Source organism: Agelaius phoeniceus, chromosome 4 (genome assembly GCF_051311805.1).
Source record: "Agelaius phoeniceus isolate bAgePho1 chromosome 4, bAgePho1.hap1, whole genome shotgun sequence".
NCBI classification, from domain to species: Eukaryota; Metazoa; Chordata; class Aves; order Passeriformes; family Icteridae; genus Agelaius; species Agelaius phoeniceus.
Window position 1 is genome coordinate 50,606,500 of NC_135268.1, and position 21,139 is coordinate 50,627,638.

General features: G+C 42.9%; 1 protein-coding gene across 1 annotated transcript; it reads right to left on the bottom strand.

The window, feature by feature from the left end:
• Positions 1 to 333: 333 nt before the first annotated feature.
• On the bottom strand, positions 334 to 5,685 carry SHISA3 (shisa family member 3). Its single transcript, XM_054633169.2, has 2 exons — positions 5,291 to 5,685; positions 334 to 4,458 (listed from the first exon to the last, which is right to left on the bottom strand). Exons 1-2 carry the CDS (start codon positions 5,583 to 5,585, stop codon positions 4,007 to 4,009), a joined length of 747 nt encoding a protein of 248 aa, XP_054489144.1. The 5' UTR covers positions 5,586 to 5,685; the 3' UTR covers positions 334 to 4,006.
• Between the last annotated feature and the right edge of the window lie 15,454 nt (positions 5,686 to 21,139).

The following is a 21,139-nucleotide window of genomic DNA, read 5'->3' on the forward strand; positions in this document are numbered from 1 at the left end:
CACTAACCTGATTCACACTACAGTCTCCTGAAATTGCACAAGCCATAGATGGAAAGAATAAAAGAACAGAAAGACATTTCCTTGTCTGCCTTTGCTAATGAAAAGAGGATAGCATGGAATTATAGCCTTGGTGTCACTGTGAGTCAAAAACTTTATGTGATATGAGTGGCTCCCTCAAAAGCAGACTCATCGTTCAGAGGAGTTCAAGTCCAGACAGTACATTGCAATAGGCAGCAAAACAGCACTGAAAACCAACTTCAACTCCTTAATGCTCCTTAATGTTCCTTAATGTCCTTATGTCAAGCTGCAACTGAGCATTAATGACAAAATACCTTTGAAATTGTCAGGTTTTTTTATTCCAGTGGGATTAGTATTACAAATAATCCGTGAGTTTACATAGCCACATACTGTACTGCTTACCTAGTTTCAAACAGCATCCTTCAGACATTCTTGCAAGTACTTGTAATGTTTTTCCTAGCACTGGAAAGTCTTGATGCATTTTGGAGATACACACTTCAGAATCCCAAATTGTGGAAACACAGAACAAGTGGCCAGTGTTGCTCATTATCCACAGAAGGCTTGGGTTTCATCTAAGTCGTTACCAGTTAATGGCACGAAGCATTTGTAGCATCATATGTGAATGACAGAATTCAATTTAATGAGTGTGAATATTCTTTCGTTTTGATTTTAGATTCTTGTAGTGCTGGTAAAAAGGAGTAAGAACTAAATTCAGAATTCCAAGAGAAATAGTTAAATCTACTTTGTTAACATGGCAGTAAAGCAAGTACTGCCTGTAAATGTTACTTCTGATAGTAAGAAACGCTTTCAGTTCAAGCATACATCCAGCCCTTCAAACCATTTCATTAGTCATTAAAGTGCTATCACAATGTCATTTCTGTTCTGTCTGCAAGTTTTAGGAAAATTTCCTGTTCCTATAAATCATAGGAGTATCTAGTGCCAAAAGGCTCTTTCCATTAGGAAGGAAATTCAGCATTCTCGCCTGCACACCAAATCCATCTGGATCGGAAACTACTGGCACAGGCAGAATTGTTTCTATCCATGGGTTTTATTCTGGCCACCTCCTTTCCTCTCCCTTCAGCTATGTGGGTCACTGCTACTGTAACTACATGAACAATAATAGATTTTTTTTTAATTTATAGTTTCTTCTTTGTCTATCTGCAGATGGTGCATAATCCCCACCTCAACTATTTTACAGGTGCAGCACAGCTACAGCACAGGTACAGCACAGCACAGCTATTTTCACTTCAACTGATCTTTCTCACCCTTAGAGCCACATCTGCAGGATTTGTTGCAGTCTGGCTACTGATCTGTGAAATACTTAGCACTCTGTAAACTTACAGATTTATCTAAGTCTATTTCAATGAAATTCTTCTTGTGTGTCAAGTTCTGCAACCATTCTATGAGGACAAACCCATTATGCAGCATCAGGGGAAGAAAGGAAGTGGCTCAGAGGGGTCTTCTCTGCTAGGCTGAGTTTCTTGCTATATGGCAAATAGCACAGCTCTCTTTAGGCTGAATTGTCATTGACATTTAAGGCTGCATGCAAGTGTAGCAAAAATCTGTCCCTGTGTTAAAACATTAATAACTGACTGCAGAGCCCTCTGAGACCATCACACTGAAGCAGCCTGGCCTGTACAGCACCAAACGGTAATGGGCAGTGACTGAGCCAAACTCTCAGCTTTGCTGTGTAGTCTTTCTTTCAGGAAAACACTGAATTTCAGCCACTCACCCCCTGTGTCAGTGGCTCTGATGACTAATTGCTCTTTAAAGGTACATAAATTGCCCCTTCTTAGTTAAAAGTGATCAAATTTCTGCTTCCAGAATGGGTCTGTGTTGCCTTGGTTTACTAGATTAAGACTTCTTCTAATTGGAGATTACCTATAATTTGTAAAATTATAAAAATACCTTTTAGTTGGTTTGCTGTTTCTGCTGTATACAGGAGTGATCAGTACATCTCACAGAATGCTTCTGAACAAAACAGCTGATGCATCTTGAAATATTCAATGATTTTTCAAAACAATTTTACTTGACAAACAGACCCATCCATAGCCATTCAAAATATGCAGTGAAGAGTCCTGTGAAATCTTACCAAAGGCAAGCAAAATTTTTCTTTCTTGAAGATTGTTTCTACAATAAAATTACAGGCCAGAATTTAACTTTTGATTCATTTCCTGAATACTTAAAATCTAATTTTTAGTATCTTGCAAAACATATACACATCTGTGTGTCATGATTTGGGTTGTCATTAACGACTACAGTATTCAAGCTAGAACCTATTACTTAAAACTTTATTGTATAGAACTTGTCTTTTTGCATTTCTAGCAGTATTGTTTGCTGGATTATAATGTTACTTGTGCGGTTAAAAACTTATTAAAAGTTATTTTGAAAAATTTTTGTCATAACTGCTGATCACTAGATATTTGCTATGAAAAAAGTATTCAACTCTTGAGAAAGAACCAATGAAGCTTTTCTAAACTACTTGTTAAATAGGTCAGCTATAATGTACTTCAACAGATCCTACACACAGGGAGTTTGAGGCTGATAAAATAGGAAAGCTCAGCCTCTGATATTGTAGATTCTGATGCACAGAATGACTTCAGTTTTTCACAAAAAACAAGTATACAGAGAAGCCCTTTAATGACTGCATTTTTTACTTGTGTATTTTCCATTTGCTTACTGCATGTATTTGGTTTAGATGCTTTTTTTTCTTCTTCCATTTGGTTTGTTGGTTTACTTAGGTGAAGGAATGTAGAAGGGCAAACAGAATTTATTCCTAGCGCAGGATGTTTAATCCAAAATACCCAACTAATCAGTGTCGTTTTCAACACTTTTCCACTGCAGCTGCATGTAAAAAACATAAATGAATCTATTAGTCTGCTATATAGTCAGAATTTTGTATTATATTAAATCTGCACAACAGGTGCAGGTAAAGTTGTAAATCATTTTAAAAAGCAGAATAAACTATTTTAACAGGAAAAAAATACAAAAGAGTTACACCAACCAAATTCAACAAACACTACCTGTACAGAGTCATACTGATGACACAGCATTTCAACCACACAGTTTATTGGGTTGGGGTTTTTTTTGCGTGTTACTACTAAATAATTAGTGATGTCAATGGTGCAAATGCATTTTAAATTACAAACTTGTCTTTACATTTTATATATGGCTAATTTTACAAACAGAACTTCATGATCAGTTTGTCCAACTTACACTTGCTGAGCAAAAAGCTGACAATAAATACTTCCTTCTGAAGAATACTTTAGTAGACCGCTATTTTCAGAGTTTTATGTGGAGAAGTTATTGGTGATATTGCTGAATACATTCTGCTTTCCTCACAGATAACTTGGCTATGTGAGACTGTCTGATCTTCAACTAGCCTAATTACTACTAGTTTTATCTACCATCATTAAAGTTTACTAATGCAAATATGCAGTGTAAGTTCAGATAGATTATGTGTATTTTTAAAAAAACCTCTGCATTTTATTATCTAATAAAAATTCTTCCTCTTACTTTCATTGCTCATGGAAGTGGTAAACAGAGGTTTTCAAGGATCCTCATTAGTAAGTATTACTCCTGTCTTACTTCTCAGGCTTGTTGCTGCTTTATAGAACAAATTTGATTATTATCAGTGGAAAGCAGCCACTGTTTGTTAACTAAGTTAACTGCATTAGGGTAAAATGTAATTTATAACACTGAGTACCTTCGTCCCAACATGGTTCTTTTACTTGTCTCTGAACACATTCTGCACAAATTAGGCAGAGCAGTCCTGTTTTAGAGCAACTGTTTGGAGTGTTTTACAATTCCTTTGTAAGTGTGATCCAAGTTAAGGAAATGCAATCTCAAGTGAGACCCCTCACTTTTCAAGGGCAACTCACCCACAGGAACAGTTCTGACTTCTGCAGCCACAGAGCACATCAGTGTGACACCCAACAGCAGCAGCCCCTGTGGTCGCAAAGGTTGCATTACTTCTTCACGAGTTCCTTCAGCTCTGAGTAAAATCAGAGCAGCTCTTCCCAACCAGGGCAGGCTCTGGCTGGAGAGGATACCCAAAGTATGGCGGAGACACCAGAAATCCCGATGGCTGGGTCAGGTGGACTGTGTGGGCTGTCTGGAAGCAGCCAGATGTGTAGGGTGGAGGTGAGGACGGCACAAGGCAGCCTGGCTCTGCCCGGGGGAAGGAGAACCTGCGGACCGAGCTGCTGGTCGAACTGGAACTGGTCGCGGTGCTGGACTGCCTGGATGGGGTCCTGAAGCTTGTGGAGGCCAAGATCATGGGAAGAGTCTCGGTCTGATAGCTCCGCAGAGAAAATCGGATGGGCTGTGACGGCTGTTTAGGTCTTAAACATGTGCAACAATAAACTGCTACCAGCGAGCCCACGATAATGAAGGCAATAAATATTGATCCAACAATGAGGAATGGAACGTAGATTGGTTCTGGGAGAAGAAAGAAGAAGAAAAGCCATGCAAATTAGCCCACTTAAGTAACAGGTTTTCTGTGTAGAAATAAACACAGTGTTTATGAAGCCCCACATTATTTCAGTCCCAATAACGTACCAATATGCTCAGAAGACAGAGCACTGTTAGCATTGAAACAAAAATCAGAGTTTAAACCCTGTAGGTTCCAGTAAAAATTTATTTCTGTTACAAAGTTTTAATAGTTACCAGAGGTAAAGGCTGTCTACATCGAGTCCCCTTCACTGGTTCTTGGTAGGTACAGCTCAAGAATCTCACTCCTCTCCCCCTCCCTCGTCCCCCAAATAGCCGGGACTGTGCAGTGTAACAGCTTGAATCTGCAGGTGAAGCTCAAATGCTGCAGATGCTATTAAATCGCTTCCTTTCCTAAGGTGGAAGATAAGCGCAGAGCGTGTGACTTGGGAAACCAGTCTCTGTATGCGCTGCCGGATTTCTTTTGTTCGGGAAACTGACGGCCGCTAGCGCGGTGAGCTGCGCGGGCAGAGCACCGGGGCCCACTCACACCTCCGGCAGCAGTAAAGTTAGACAGACACAGCAGAATTTGCCGATGTGAACTTGAAATACAAGTGCACCATGCGGTCAGGAGGGATCCTGCTGCCGGTGCCCTCGGGAGCGCGGAGCTGCGGCCCCCGCGCCCCCGGGCTCCCGGTCTGTCCCGGCGCGGGGCCGCCCCGCAGCCGCACCTGAGCGCACCTGGAGCCGCTCCCGCCTCCAGCCCACCCCGCATCGGCCCGGGGGATGCTCCGCGGGGACCGTCTCCCGCCCGCCTCGGGACCCGCGGCCGGGCACTCACGGGCGGTGACTCCCGGCTCCGAGGGTTCCCGGTCGTTGGTGCAGCCGCCCTGCTCCAGGCGAGCCTCGGCGGCGGCGCAGCAGTAGCGCAGGGCGCAGGAGCCGCAGCAGATGGTGGCGGCCGCCGTGTCGAAGCCCTCGGGGCACTGGAAGCCCTCGTGGTAGCCCCCCTGCCCGTCCACCCAGCCGTGGCAGTACTCGCCGCCGCCGGGCTGGCCCCCGCCGCCGCCGCCCAGCAGCCCCAGCAGGAGGCAGCGCAGCAGCAGCCGCGGCAGCGCCCGCCGCCGCCCCGCCATCTCCCCGCCACCGCCGCCCGCCCGCCCGCCCCGACGGGGCGCGCAGGGGGCGGCCCCGGGTGCCGTGCGGGGCCTCCTGCGCCGCGTCCGGGGGCTGGGAGGCAGCTCCCACAACACAGACACCCTCACACACACCCTCACACACACCCACCCGCGCACCCTCACATACCCTCATACAACCCTCGCACTCACACACCCCCACATACCCTCACACACCCCTCACACTCACACACCCACCCTCAGACACCCTCACACTCCCCCGCTTACACACCCTCACATACCCTCACACACTCGCACACACACACACACACACAAACACTCACACACACACTCTCACGCACACACACACACTCACACACACACTCGCGCGCACACACACACACACACACATTCACACATGCACACTCACACACACACTCACACACACGCACACACACATTCACACATGCACACACACACACACTCACACACACACGTACACACTCACACACACTCACACTCACACACTCGCACACACACTCACACACACACTCACACGGCTCGCACTCACACTCTCACACTCACACTCACACTCACACGGCTCGCCCCCGCCGCTCCCCTGCCGCCCCCGGCCCCGCCGCCTCCCGCGCCCCCGCAGCATCGCCCCCGCCGCTCGCTGCCCGGCCCCTGCGGCTCGGCCGGTCCTGCTCGGTACCTGTCGGTCGGACGGGGCCGGGCGCGGACGGAGGGACGGAGAGAGGGAGCGAGGCTGCAGCCAGACCAGCGTTTGCTTTCCGGGGCCCTTCCTCTGGGCAGGCTGTGCCCGGCCTCTGCGAGAAACGCGCGGAGCGGAGTGCGGGCAGCTCCCGTCCCACACACCCGATCGCGCCCCTCACTCCCGGCCGCCGCGAAGCAGAAGGGTCTCTGCACTGGCAATTTATTAAAGCAGCCCTGTGCTTCTAAGGGTTAAAAAGCAAGTACAGCGTATGATCTATTACAAAGACTTCTTGCTTTTTAACCTGTTTCCCCTCCTCAATACTTCTTATGTGCAAAGATATAACAGCATATCCCCAGAAGATTTATCGCCCCTCTTAGTCAAACACCAGGCCCGTCACCTCTATTTTCCAAGAGAGAGAATGGGTGTGGGGCTAGGGAGCAGGAACACATCTGTTCATATAAGAATCCAATCCTTTTTCTGCTAGAAGAATAATAGCAAATCACCAAGCAAAAACCACAAAAGGAACTGCTTATTCATTTATTCTAGAGGAAAAAAACATTTTAAATGAACTGAGCAGATTTGGACTTCTGGTTCAAGCAAAGAAACATTTCTGTAAATGATGTCTCCCCTGTGTGCTATCTAAGAGGCACTCTAGCTCGAACGTACTTATGAAACTTACATTAAAGCTGTGCTGAACGAAAGAATGCAATTTTCCTGCATCTGAAACTTCCTGACATCATTTACTGCTGGGGTATGAATATGTATATCAGAGTCTGACCACTTGTCCAACATTTTGAATGCCCATGTCGCTAATTTCCAAAGTTGGCAAGTTTAGTCAAACAAAAGGAACAAAGTGTGCTGTGTACGAGCAATAAAACTGTGCACTCAGAACCATCTATCAAGAAATTAGACTTCTGACCAACTCCTAAATACAGTCCACAAACACTATATTTGTGGGGTTTTTTCCTTTTAACTAATCTATTCTATTTTTTTTTCCTCTCTGACCCTTTTTTTCCTGTTTTGATTTCTGTATGTATAATCAGTACCACCAAATCAGAAAAGCAAATTTAAAAAATTGCATAAATGAAAAATATTTTTCATGGGTATTTCACAGATATGACTATAGAAATAACAAAACTGGATATAAAAGAAAAACATATAGATTCTGAAAGTGAAAATGTGCTATTTTGTCCTCCTCTGCGTTTTCATTTTGAAACGATGATGTGGATTAAACTTTTACCAGCTGTCCTGACTACAAGTTCCTAGTTTTTATAAGCCAATGTTAAATATTAATACAGTTTTGCATTTACTTCACCGTGGTTTTAAAGCAAACATAACCTTCATGGAATGTTTTAAAATGTATGACTTTTAAAGGCCTAATCCAACTTCCAGGAAGGTCAAAAGGAATCTCTGTGTTGACCAGGATGAGGCTTGGAGCAGGAACTCAGTAAGGTCTTCATGGTGCATTTAGCTGCCTCAGGTGCAGAGGAAAGAGGGACAACAGAGCCGTCCTCTCAAGTTTGCAGGAAAGCCTCATTTAGTAGGAGTCAGTGAGTAAATATCTCACAGCTCATATGATGATTTTGTTAATTAATTCATCAGCTTCCAAAAAAATTTAAAAAAAAAAGTGGTCTGAAAAAAAGCCTTCTGAGATACAGAGATATTTCAGATCCTAAACTACCATAGGAACTGCAGTGAGAGTTCTGGGTGGGGGCACTGAGGAGGCTCCCAGCTCAGAGACATTGGGAAGGCTTTGACCTGGGCCTTGTTTGTGCCATCTCTGGTGCTTGGATTGTTAATAAAAATGTTTGTATTCCTTTAGGCAGAGGCTATTCACTGCTCCTCTCTGTTGATGGCACCTGTACAGGGTCTCCTGCAAATGGGCACAATTAACCTTCTCTTTATTTGAATCCCAAATTTCTCCATCCTGCAAGAAAATTCTTTTAAGAGTTTCGTAAGTATGGGTTTGCAAGTGTGTGTGGTTGGTTTACTTTTGTGTGGCTAAATGGCATTTCAATCACACAAGTGGATTTATCTCCCTTTTGCCAAATAAGTCAGCAACAGGTTTCAGGACTGATCCTGCAAACACTGCTAACCTGGAAAGCTTTGAAGATACATGAGTTTTCCTATAAACTGCTGAGGTTGTAAATTACTTCTTTGGTCTTTTTCCTTTCTCTAAAATATTGATATAGCCTGCAGAATGTGATGTGACTGTAGTGGAGGTGAACTGGATTGTTCTGACCTAGACAGTAAAAACCTTTGTTCTGCTCCCTTTTCTGTAAAGGTACAGTTTGACATGCTAGAAGATTCATTTGAATTGATTTTTGCCATTTGCTTTAAACTAAATCCACAAATAATTAAGAATACAGGAAAAAACTATCATATTGACTGTTGCTGAGCATCGTACATCTGCAGTTTGAGGACATTGGATGGTTCAGAGTAGCTCACTTTTAGACTGGTTTTTGTTGGGTGATGTTCCTGCAAAGTACCAGTGCTGACTTTGCTTATTATTTATCCACAGCCAAAACCTTCCAGCTTCCAGGTGATATGTCACAAACTTAATTACATCACATTCATTTTGAATGAGAAACATTGTTTTTAAAAACAAAAACTTGTATAGTTCTGATTGTTGTTGTTTATAAAGCTTAGTATGAAAACTAATGAAGGTGAGATCAGTCACACAGTAGGGAGAAAAGATACTTAATTGTGTTTTAAGGTGTTATTATCTACCAGGTTTTTTTTACTGTCTCCACAGCAAACCTACAGGGAGAACACATTATAGCACTCCTCATCTGCTTCTGTGCAAGATCAAACAATTTTTCTTAAATGACTTCTGAAATCATTCACTCCCTGAACACAGTAATTACCTCACTACTGCCAAATAGATCAATTTTAAAAACAGATAATAAAATCTTCTTAAACATATTCATATTTCCTAATAATTATTTTGCTACATTCCATTTTCTGGATTTGGGCTTTTTTTCTAAGTTTTTTCCCCTGATTTCACTACTATACTTTTGGCATTCTTTCAGACTATAAAGCAAGCCAGCGACCCATGAAGCTCAAGCATGAGCATAAATCCTAATATCACTTCAGGCATATACTACCAATGTAAGGTAAAGTCACAGAACTTTGGATTAGCTACTAGAGTCCAAGCAGAGACTAAATCTCCCAAACATTCCTAAATAATGTCAGAGTTCTGTCTTGACTAGGGCAATTACATATAGACTCAGCTCATATCTTTCCTGATAGTCATATCTTGCAGGATCGGTCATTTCACCTCTTCAATAAATTTTGTCTTGGATTTCAAAGAGTAAAAAAGGCCAAATTGAGGTACCAGCTTCTAAACCCATCCTGGTGCAAGCACAGTTCCCCTTAGAAATAAAACCAAAAGATTTTGCCACCTAAATTGCAAGCCCTTGAGCTACATGATTTGCTTCATTGTGCACGTAAAGACTGTGTTGAATAAAATCCTGTATGCTGATCTCCCAAGTGATATCCTTAGTCTTGGCTGGTTGTGAGAATGCCCTTCCTGCAGCTCTCTTGCTGGGAGAGCCACCTGCCAGGCCACCAGCATCCCTGTCACCTGCCAGGCCACACACGTGTCCCAGCCAGGAAGGGCTGGCAGGAGTGCTGCGAGACGCCCCAGAACCTGCCCCATGTCCCAGGGAGGCTCCAGCTGGGTCTCCACTCCTCCTCTGGCTGCAGAGCCTCATCCCATTGCCTACATCAGCCAATTAAAACAGGCCCATGAAGCCCAACCAAAGTGCATTTTGGTTGACTGAATCAAGGGGAAATGTGGTGCTTTTCTTTTTCCCTTGCTTGTTTTTCAGTAGTCTTTTGTACTTTTCTGGTCTGGGTTGGAGGCTGCAGCTCTGACAGCCAACTTTTTATGATTTATTCCTGGGATTTGACCAGCACTGCATGGTGTTCCACCCCAGTCAGGAATATCACCATGTTTTCTGAAGTCTCCCAGAAATATTTGAGGGGTAAGGTTACATAAGCCAGCTGTTAAAGGCAGCACCACTTTTTCCCACAGGTAACCATTGAGAAAGCTGGTTACAGTCTGTGGAGAAAAACTTAGAAGTCAGGTTATCTCAGCCTCATGACTGTCAGAGTAAGTGAGATTAATCATAAGTGCCTTGGGCTCACTCAAGAAGCAGAAGGTTTGATTACTGGTATCTTGATCCATGTGTACACATGTCACCATAATGGCTCCTTATCTGGAGTCTGTAGCCCTGCTGGGTAGAGGAGTTAGGATCAAACCTTAGGAGTCATCATTCTCCTAAGGCAGCAAAAGGGGAACATATTTTTAAGCCAGCAATGCAGCCATCTCTATTTGAGGAACATTTTATCCCAGCCATCCCCAGCTACCCTTTAGAAGATCACTCTTGCCATTCTTTTGAGCTCTACAGACACCACATCCTGAAAAATGATTTGGTTGTGGTTGCATTCAGTAACTCACATGTGCTGAATGTATCCCCTCTCTACAACCACAGCAGTGCTCTCCATCTCCTCATCCAGGAGGGCACAGAGCTGATAGAAGTAGAAAAGCAGGGACAGATGTCTAGAATAGATAGGAATTTCTGATCTTACATGATGTGCAATTATCCTTTCTTCACTCCTGTCTTATGGCTACCAAGCAAGGTTTTCTGAAGACGTGTTTAATTTTACCTTTAAACCAGAAGTTCCTGTGCTTTGGAATTCAAAAAAAAATTCTCCAAGCAACAATTCTTGATTCTAAAAAAAAGTTCAATATGTAGTTACACCAACCACTAGTACAGCAAGATAATAAAGCCAAAATAAAAAGTAAAAAATAAAGTATAAAAATTGCTGGCTTTTTGTATTTCTAACAGCCATTTTCAAAGCACTGAATAAGGGGAAATGTTTTGACAGCCAAAAAAAGATAGAAAAATGGCCACATTTTGACCACTGTTTCACCTGAAAACTGTTACTCAATCGTGATTTGGCAGAGCTCCTTCTCTGTAACTTGCTGAGAAAAAATGAGTTATTGCAAGTAAATAACGATACTTCCTAATAATCCTAACTGCTGCAGCCATTTTTAAACAGAACCAAGCTTCCCAGCTAGAGGTGGAAGGCTCAGTCTACCATTACCAGGCAATTCCCTAATCCCCCAAACAGTCATATTAATGAATATTGCAACAGAAAGGTCAGAGGAGAAAGATAGCATCAGGCCTGCTTTGCTCTCTAGCAGTGTGCATTTCTTTTTCCTTGAAACAGAATTAATGGCCAAAAAAAGGTGAAAGGATGTGAGAGAACATGACATTTGAGTGTAGAAAAGTGTAGAAAGAAAATGTGTTTACCAGGGAATGAAGACAACTGGGTTGTTTTTTTTTGGTTTTTTTCACTCACACCAGGAAAAAACAAGAAACATTCAAAAAGAATAAATTAATACACACCAATGCTTTTTTCTTTTTCTCCAAAATAAATAGTGCTGCATATGAGGGCACTGTTTCAATCCTTAACTGAGTGTCTAATAAACACAAATATGCATTTTCCATTTTTTGTTATTATGAAATTAAAGCATGAGAATAACTGACAAAAAATGCACAAAGAAATCTCCAAATGAACATATTAGGAGTACCTTTAGCCTTAAGTGGGATACATCCCTTAAAGAACTAAGGAAGAACTTGTTTTGTAGGAAATATTAATATCTAGCACTAGTTGTTTGCTTATTACACATGAAAGTTGCACACAAGTAACTCACAGGCAATGGAGCCTCTGGATTTAAAAGAGTAATTCCTTTGAATCACTAAACCTGGTAAACTGAGCTGGTCTCTTTAACTTGAATCAGCAACCAATGAGATAATTTCATTAAATATTTTAATAATACAAACAGGAATTTTTAAAAATTCTTATATTATTGCTGCCAAAAATTTATTTTGGATCTTAAAAATCAGCTGTCCAATGCTAAAAACAGAGCAAAATTCTGCATCTTTGACCATGGGAGCATACCCCTCATTCCTCTGCACCAGATCCTCAACACCATCTTCCTCTGGCTACATTTTGCCCAGCTGAGGACCACCCATCCAGGTTTGTGTTGATGTCATTGCATGTTTATAACAGATTATTGTGGGGTTTTCCATCCATTGAATTTATCCTGTCTGCAGAATGGCCTCTTAACACTTCCTACAAACAGCAGACTTCCCAAGAATTTAAGACACTTCAGGTCTGAAGAAATCAGCATTCAGTGATATAAGCTAGTTCTATATTTATGATAATCTAATCAGTGAATGACAGGTTAGGTGAGATTAAAGACTGAAACCCATTTTCTTTTTTCTGACTGCAGGTGGGCAGGATTTAAGGAGGAGCTCTACCTCATCTCCCACAGCCTGGGGCAGGTCAGGGACTGGGTCACCTTGGCACTGTTTTGAGTGGCTGCAGAGTTGCTGTGCTCAAGTGCTTGTTGCTCCTGATATGCTGCGTTTCCAGATGCTGAGCAAGATGGGTCCTGCCCCTCACCTCATCCATTCTCATTTCTGGGGCCATCCAGAGCTGCTTCAGGGGAGGCAAGGAGCCCTGCAGCAGCAGTGCCACTCCACCTCTCCATGCAGTGAGCAGGCTGGTGGGCACAGGCTGTCTGGCTGAGCAGGATGTGCACAGGGGAAATATTTGGGGATCCTGTGCTGAAGTGCACTGTCCTAAATTTTATCCAAACAAGATTTGTGTGCCAGAAAGAGGTCTTATCTAGCAAAGTAATTTTAAACTTTGGATCAGTAATAACTGGGGACTGGTTTTAACTCAAAGCCTAGAGCAGGCACACTGATACACTTTTGAAAATATTTTGCTGGTAATTTTTTGATGGTAGCTGAGCATTAAGCACATGTCATCATTGGGCTGTCCTTTTCTCTGGAATAATACTGTGGACTGAAATTCCTGTTGAGTGTCTAAATAGAAGTCTGAATGTGCCTCTCTACATGGTATTACCCTGCATTTGCAAGCACAGCATTTCACTTGCCTTTGTGTTGCTGTGATGGTTCAACCCCAGCTGCAGTTCAGCCCCTTGCAGCCAGTCCCTCACACTGTTCTCAGCCCAAATCCAAAACACAGCCCTTTACTAGCTACTCTGAAGAAATTAACTGTACCCCAGCCAAAACAGCATGGTTACCCACTCACCTGATTCACTCAGGTCTCATCACGAGTCTCCAAACACGGCTTCTCTGTTTGAGGATGAAGGATCCCATGAGACAGCCACACAAGCTGGTGACTTACAAACTGGCTGCTGCCACCACCACAACTCTGATGCAGTGGTGCCAGGCAGAGTCTGCATTTGTGTCTCACCACAGTTTTACATGGAGCAACCTCTTCAGTCAGCCACCTCTTCACCCCCCTTGCCTTAGCTGGAGAGATGACATGACAGGCTCCTGTGTGTGCTTCCCATGGTACCTTCCTTCACACAAACATATGCCAGGCATGAGCCCTTCCCCTGCTGAAGGTGCCTGCAAAGATGGGCTGCCTCCCAGTGTCCCCTGGCACAATGTCTGTGAGCAATTCTCCTGTCACTGCTGTTTAGTGAGTAGTGGCTTTCAAACACTGTCTGCTCCCTGAGGGCTCTGGACCTCTTGCACCTCCATCTTTGTGAGCAAATGCAGTAGCTATGAGTGGATGGTAGCTCAGGGTCACTAACACAAACCTGCTGCTGCTCAGGACTCAGCTTGAGAAGGATTGAGTTGGTTTGCAGTGGTTAACCAACCAGAGAAGATTTTAACTGGAGAATTATTAGCAGGCAGCCACTATTGGGATGTACATCCATTCCATCCGATATCCACTCTGCTTATCTCTGCTGCAATGAAGAGCAAAGCACTTGCACAGCAACATTGGACCTAGTGCCTTGTTAGGGGCTCCTGGATGAGCCTGGGAGTGACTTCTGCTCAAGCCAGACAGCCCCATGCACATTTTATCATTCCCTACCTTGCTCTCCGCACCAATTTTCCATCTTGGGAGATAAAACTTGGGAGATAAGGAACAAAGCTGTATCTCATGCTCACCTACATGCTTAGTTTTAGTTATTAGGTGCCAATCCTGAAGCCCAGCTTCTAGGAAGAAAATTCAGCTCAAACCCTCCTGGCTGGCATCAACTGTACTTTAGTGACATTTGGAAAAAGGTAGATGGTAATGTGTTCTTGTAGCCCAAAAGGCCAAAACCATCCTGGGCTGCATCCAAAGCAGCATGGCCAGCAGGGACAGGGAGGTGATTCTGCCCCTCTGCTCTGCTCTTGTGAGACCCCACCTGCAGTGCTGTGTCCAGCTCTGGGCCCCCAGCATAAGACAGACATGGACCTGTTGGAACAAGTCAAGAGGAGAGCCACAAAGATGATCAGAGGGATGGAGCTGCATGAGGACAGGCTGAGAAAGCTGGGATTGTTCAGCCTGGAGAAGAGTAGGCTCCAGGAACACCTTATAGCATTTTCCAGTACCTAAAGGGGCCTTCAGAAAGCTGGAGAGGGACTTTTTCACAAGCAAATAATGACAGGACAAGGGGCAAAAGTTTTAACCTAAACAAGGAGAGGTGTAGATTAGCTATTTGGAAGAAATTCTTTGCTGTAAGGATGGTGAGGCACTGGAACAGGTTGCCAAGAGAAGCTGGGGATGCCCCATTCCTGGAAGAGTTCAAGGCCAGGTTGTACAGGGATTTAAGCAACCTGGTCTAATGAAAAGTGTCCCTGCCTATGGCAGGGGGTTTGGAATGAGATGACCTTCAAAGTCCTTTCCAACCCAACCCATTTTATGATTCTGTGATTCTCTGACATAAACAGCAGGGTCTGCACAAACCCATTTCACCTTTCCAGTTTAGAGCATTACCGCCATGTAGGAATCAATGCAATTTTCCTTGATTGTTACTCAAGGAAAAATTATGTAAGAAAACATGTACATGGTTTCCTATGCCATGGAGGATACTAAAAAAAGACTAAAACTTTAAAGAACTATGAGGAGATTCATAAAATGTTTTGGTAAACACATTAGTTATTTTGGAGACCAGTAACATTGACTTAAAATATTTAGCTTTTGCATTTGACTTCAAGTATTCATGTAGACTGAATGTAGTCATGTGTTTGGTGAATTAATAACTTTATTTCTAAGTATTACTTATTATTCTTATGTACAACAGCCTGAGGAAATTTTGTTTTGCTTATCTACTTTTCAGTCTCTTTGCTTAGATTTCTTCTGGGATCTGACCTATAAAAACAACTGAATTTATGATACTCTAAAGTTTACAGCAAACACTTAACAAATACTCCTATTTCAGATATGAAATTTACAGTGTTTAAATATAGTCTTCGATGTTATCATTTTCAGTGTTTACTGAGTGAAGTAGTTTTCCAGCAAATGTCAAGAAAGCAGCTAGTATGTAAATATACCACAGAAAGTAACTGCACACTGCCATCTACAGAGCAGGCCAGGGACATGGCAGGAGCAGTTGATCGCCAGGAGACATGAGAGAGGGTATTCATTCCCAAAATGTCACGGCTTTTCCTCTTCTGGCAGCAGTTTCTGTTAGCAGAGCATGTGTTAGAAAAGAGGCATCGTGATACAGACTGTGCACGACTTGTGTGAGGAATGGCACAGAGTGGGGTGAGTAATTATTTCTCTGAACGATGTTGTTTGTAACACCAAAGCTGCATTCAGAACAGTCAGGTGAAACCATGCAAGAGGGCAGGAGGAGTGCATGTCCCATTCCCGGTGGGAGAGCTCCAGTGGGGATGCCAGGCTGCAGACATCACCTGCAGCCCAGTTTGTGCAGCGTGTTGCAAGAGCACCATGTCAGATCCCTGGCAAAAGTGGATGTTTCATCCAGCAGTCTCTCCCTCCCCACTCCTGACCTGTATCTGTCTCTCTCCAGCTGCCTCTCACCTCTCCTCCCTGCCAGCTGCTGTTACTGCCCAGTGCTTGCATGGTTTCACCTGACTGTTCTGAATGCAGCCTTGGTATTACAAGAGCTGCAAGGATGGGTAATGAGCACAGGACAGTCTTGGTCCCACCCTCTAGTTCTATTCATCCCCCCAGAAAGGCTGCAAGAAGCACCTGCTCAGGCCCAGCCAGCAGCTCTCCCCACAGTCTGGAGGAGAGAAGAAGGAGGGTGTACCAGTGTACCTCACACACAGGTTATATCAGTAACACACCTGCAACATTTTACTCTCTCTCAAGGGCTCCTTTTTGCAAGTGAAAAAAAACCCAAGGGAAAATACCTCACTGAAGGGTCCTCCTTCAGCCCCCCTCCTACCTCTTCTATCCTATGCACAACTGTCCTTTTCAAGGAGCTTTTGAAGGACACTAGGTGGATAAAAGAAAGTGGGAACCATTTCATAAGGCAAAAGCAGCCATAGAGAAAGAATCACTTTGCTTTACCACCCACTTCTGTGGGCCTTGCTGACCTCCAGCTGCCACAGGTTGTCCCTTGAAAATCCACAGTGCTCAACAGAGCATGCTTTGCTCATAGCCTGGTTTTGAGCCCTTTGCTGCTGGGTGGCTGTGAACCAGAGCATCCTGCTTGTGTTTATCACTGTGTAACTGAGGCTGTTTGTATCTCCTGTAGTAATAAACAACTGGTGTTTAGACTGAAGTCAGTGGAGCAAGTGCTGGCACCAATATGTGCAAGTACACTGCCTATCACAAGTGGGCCAACAGCTGGGTTTGATTGCTGGCATGCCTATATAAATCTTTAACAACAATAATAGTCAGTAGCCTCAGCCCTAAATCACTGTTAATACTGTTCTAAAAAACCAGCTTTAAATTAGCTGAACCATTAGCCTCCCTCTCAGAAGAAAAGTTAATGTTTATTGTTCAGACTGCCTGTAGTCCCCTGTATTACCCATGTTTGGCTTCCTTCAAAGACCTTATCTCATCCTGAATTGATGATGAATTATTACAAACTTAATCTTACTTCAGACTTTTGGCTCAGGAGCCTAGAAATTTCTTCAGTGCCAGATTGTTGACTTCAGCCTCAATTAATGATCACTTTTTATCAGCTTAGTTCAAATGTTTGGTTTCTAACTTTTGGTTGCATAGTCTAAACATTTCCAAAGTCCAGATAGACAGCTTTAAATTAAAATGTTGTGATTTTGATACTGACTTGATGCCTTCCTGGCTAAGTGGGAATATTTTATTCTTCCATCACTTTGATTAATAGACCTGTTACAAACCCTATGATTTAGAGTACCAAGGAGTGAAACAAATGCCATGTAGATTAACCTAGTTGAGACCTAATCTTACACTTCCATGAGAAGTTTTTAATTGTTCAGAAGCTAATGCACTCTCCTGTAAAGTTTTCATAATTCTGCAATTATGAATAATTGCACTTCTCTGCAGTCACCTATTTATCTTTTTCTTAGCCAAAACTTTTGTTCTGCAGATCACATGCTGTATGGTTAAACATCACTCTATTACATGAGCACTTCAGAGTTGAATTAAGTATCAGCAAATTATTCTGCAAAAGTCTCTGCTAGCAGATTGCAGATCTTTACCACCAATAGTTAAGACAGGATAAAAACTCATGTGTTCACATACTGGTAGTTCTGCTGTGAATACCCAGTCCTCAGGCATTCTCAGCTGTGGATGCTAGACCAGTCACAGATTTTGTACTGGCTTGTTCCCACAGCCTCCATCAAATACCCCTTAGGAATTAAAAACACACTGCAGGAAATAACAGTCTTCAGCACAGTAAGAACAAAAATGCTCAGGTTCACTGTTACTAATAATGAAACTCATCTTGTCATATTGGTTTGTAATCAAAGATGCATCTGTATTTTGTAGACTTACTTTAGTACCTTCTTATAAACGAACCAAGCAGATTTAAACAATTTTCTCCTGAAAGATAATTAAGTCAACTTCTAGTAAACAGGAGATATGTTTGAAATTGAATATACCCTTTATATTCTGAAGTTTATTGTACCAGCTAGGGCTTTTTATTTAGCTAGAGAAGCTGAACTGAGACAGAGACACTATAACAATTATCATTCTTGAAAATCATTAAAAAGCACTTTATATTGTTTTGTTTTGAGTAATTTGAGATTCTTAAAATGCTCATTAAGTTTATTAATGTGTGTTTTGGTATGAATAGATGTGTATCCCTGTCTTGCATTTGCCAGCAATCATAAAATGGAATTAACATATTGTCCTAGTCCATCCTTCAGATTTATGCCAAGAATCCTGCCAAGTATTCCCATCACTTAGGGATGAAAGGTTAGATACATTAGTTCCTTGCATAGCCATGTGGACACTCAGCACAAAAAAGGATTTGTAAATATGCTGAGACTTATTTGAACCCTAATAGAGTTAAATAAAATGGAAGCATCCATGAGATCAAAGCTGTGCATCCCTCTGGTAATAAATGGCACATGAGCAGCAGGGAACTGGCGACACAAGAAACTCTATGGAAAACATGTAGGGGCCCATAGTAGCAGCTTCCTTACTGTGGTAGAGCCAGGATTTCCTTAAAGCAATGTGACCACTCTCTTTCACAAGGCAACTTAATTACACAGGTAATTTATTTGTTTTATTCCATTCTTATCTCTAATCAGCTTATACAAACCTTTGGCTTCTGTCCCACTGTACAGGTCAGGGACATCAGATGCTATATCTTTATGTGTGCAAAAATCATGAGTGTTATCTGCCTATTAAATGCCTGCCTTACCGTCATTTGTCCTGATTAATTCCATGATGAGAAGTGAGATGCCTGTTAAATTATGCCTTTATTGGAGTGCTTAGACCTCTGTGCATAGGCAAGTCACAAATGGAGGATTGTTTTGTACCCAGGCTGTAAGTATGATTGCTCTGGAAATCACAGTTTTTGTATGAGGGAATGTGCTCAGGAGCAGATGTGTAAATGAAGCTCTGGGCAAGAAGTTAAGAATTTTGTCACTCAGCAAAAAGTGCAAAGTTACCGCAAGGTAAATTTAGAGATCATTTTCCTTATGTATTTATTTATATTTTTATTGGATAGTTGAAGAGGTAAGAGACATAATAGACTTATAATGAAATATAATTTATTATACTTACCTGTGTTCTTTTTTATGAAACTCATTCATATGTCAGTTTGAATATTATAGAACTCAGGAGGTCTCCTCTGAGATAACTTCAGAGTCATACTGTTCTTGGTCTGATAATCCATCCTGAAACAGCTGATAAATTTTCATGGCTATCAGATTATTTTTCTCCTGGCTAGCTGCACCTGAGACTATAATAATACCACTGGGGGTAGTTATCAAATAGGCTTTGGTATTGATAGCTGAATACTTTCTAAATTTCATTGACTAGCTCAGCAGTATAATGAAATATCTGATGCCTATGAAGTTTTTCCTACAAAGAGCTTTTTCTGTTCTACTGGGATGTCTTTAGAACAGAACAAGTTCTCTAAAATCTGTGAGATTTGCAAGCTTTCCTTCTTTTCTGCCATTCTTCCTGAGGATTCCATATCCATTTTCTAAATTACATCACTCTCTGTCTGATATTTACCACTGTGAATTCAGTTTACCACCAATAACACCATGAAAATAATCATCATTTGCAAAAGATGGGCAGCTCTGACCACATCTACGCCTCTGGTGCTGCACTGCTGATGGTCCTGCCTCTCCCTCTGTGTCATGGGTGTCCACAGTGTGCTCAGGACATCCAACGAACATTGGATGTTTGCCAATGTTCAGCCAAACAATGACCAGTCCTGGGGGATGTGAGTCTTCTTTTCCCAGTCACACACCTTAGGTAAAGCCCATTCACCCTCTGGGAATGAGTTAAGTCTCTCAAAATATCTGTGTATTTAACCACCCCCTCTCTCCCTCGCTCCACCAAGACACTTCCTCAGAATAGACCTTTTCTTTGCAAAGCAGCCAGAGTCCTTCTCACATGGAAGAGCACAGGGCATTTCAGTGGGGACAGGCTGGTTAACCAAGCCTGGCTGCTTTCAGGATGAGCTTCTTGGTGCTGCATGTTCTTCTAAGGTGATTCTGAGTTTTGGGGGGAAATCATATGCTACACACTCCATCATTAACAATGTTCTTTGGACCAACTGTGTCATACCTATCTGGAACACTCAGAGAAATTGAGGGAGACTTCTAAGTAATTTGGCTCAGTTTCAGTGTGACAGAACCAATGTGATTACAGGGAAGTATTCCACCACCCTTCAGAGTCTATGTTCCCTGCAAACTTTAGTTAAATTTATAGCTCCTCTTAGACAAATAGCTGTGAACAAGATAGCTGCTTTCTGACTAGACACAGACAGGAAAAAATTTGTTCTCAAAAAATAATTGCTGCTATCCATCATCTGTATCTCATCTCAAGAGTGGTCTGCTGCAAGTGTTCTCCTTGGGGTAGCTGTGGGAAATACTATTTGAGTCTTCCAGAACCTGATAACACAAAAAAGTATCATGACACAACTTGGTGCTGGATACCATCACTTTTGGCCAAGGGGTCTACTTGAATTTCTGGGTAGAAGAAGGGAAGATTTTTTTTCTTACTTAAATTTGTGTCTCTTCTCATGCAGGTCCAGCTCCTGAGGCAGTCTCATCCCACTCAGGCTGGGGCTCTCCAAGAGGAATGCCCTCATTTCTGGGGGAGAAGAAGATCCTGGCCAGGGCATGGGGAAGCAGGGTGCTCTGGAATCATGCCTCCACTGCTGGAGCATCATCCCTGCATGAGCAGGGCAGAAATACAGCCCAGCCAGGCAAAGTGCTGCAAGGCCTAGGACAAGGAATGCTGCAGCTTCCTGGGATTTTGGTATGAAGAAGTTTCATGTTCACCTGAAATCACAGTGCTCCCAGAGCATCTTTGCACCAGAGCACTTTAAACTGCATTGTACAGGTGCTCAGGGGGCAGTCACTGATGGCACATGGGCTGGCCAGGG

Coding starts and splice junctions, on each gene's coding strand:
- SHISA3 (XM_054633169.2), bottom strand. CDS start 5,585: ATGGCGGGGCGGCGGCGGGCGCTGCCGCGGCTGCTGCTGCGCTGCCTC. Junction 4,459..5,290: donor GGAGCCGGGAGTCACCGCCC/GTGAGTGCCCGG, acceptor TTCTTCTCCCAG/AACCAATCTACGTTCCATTC.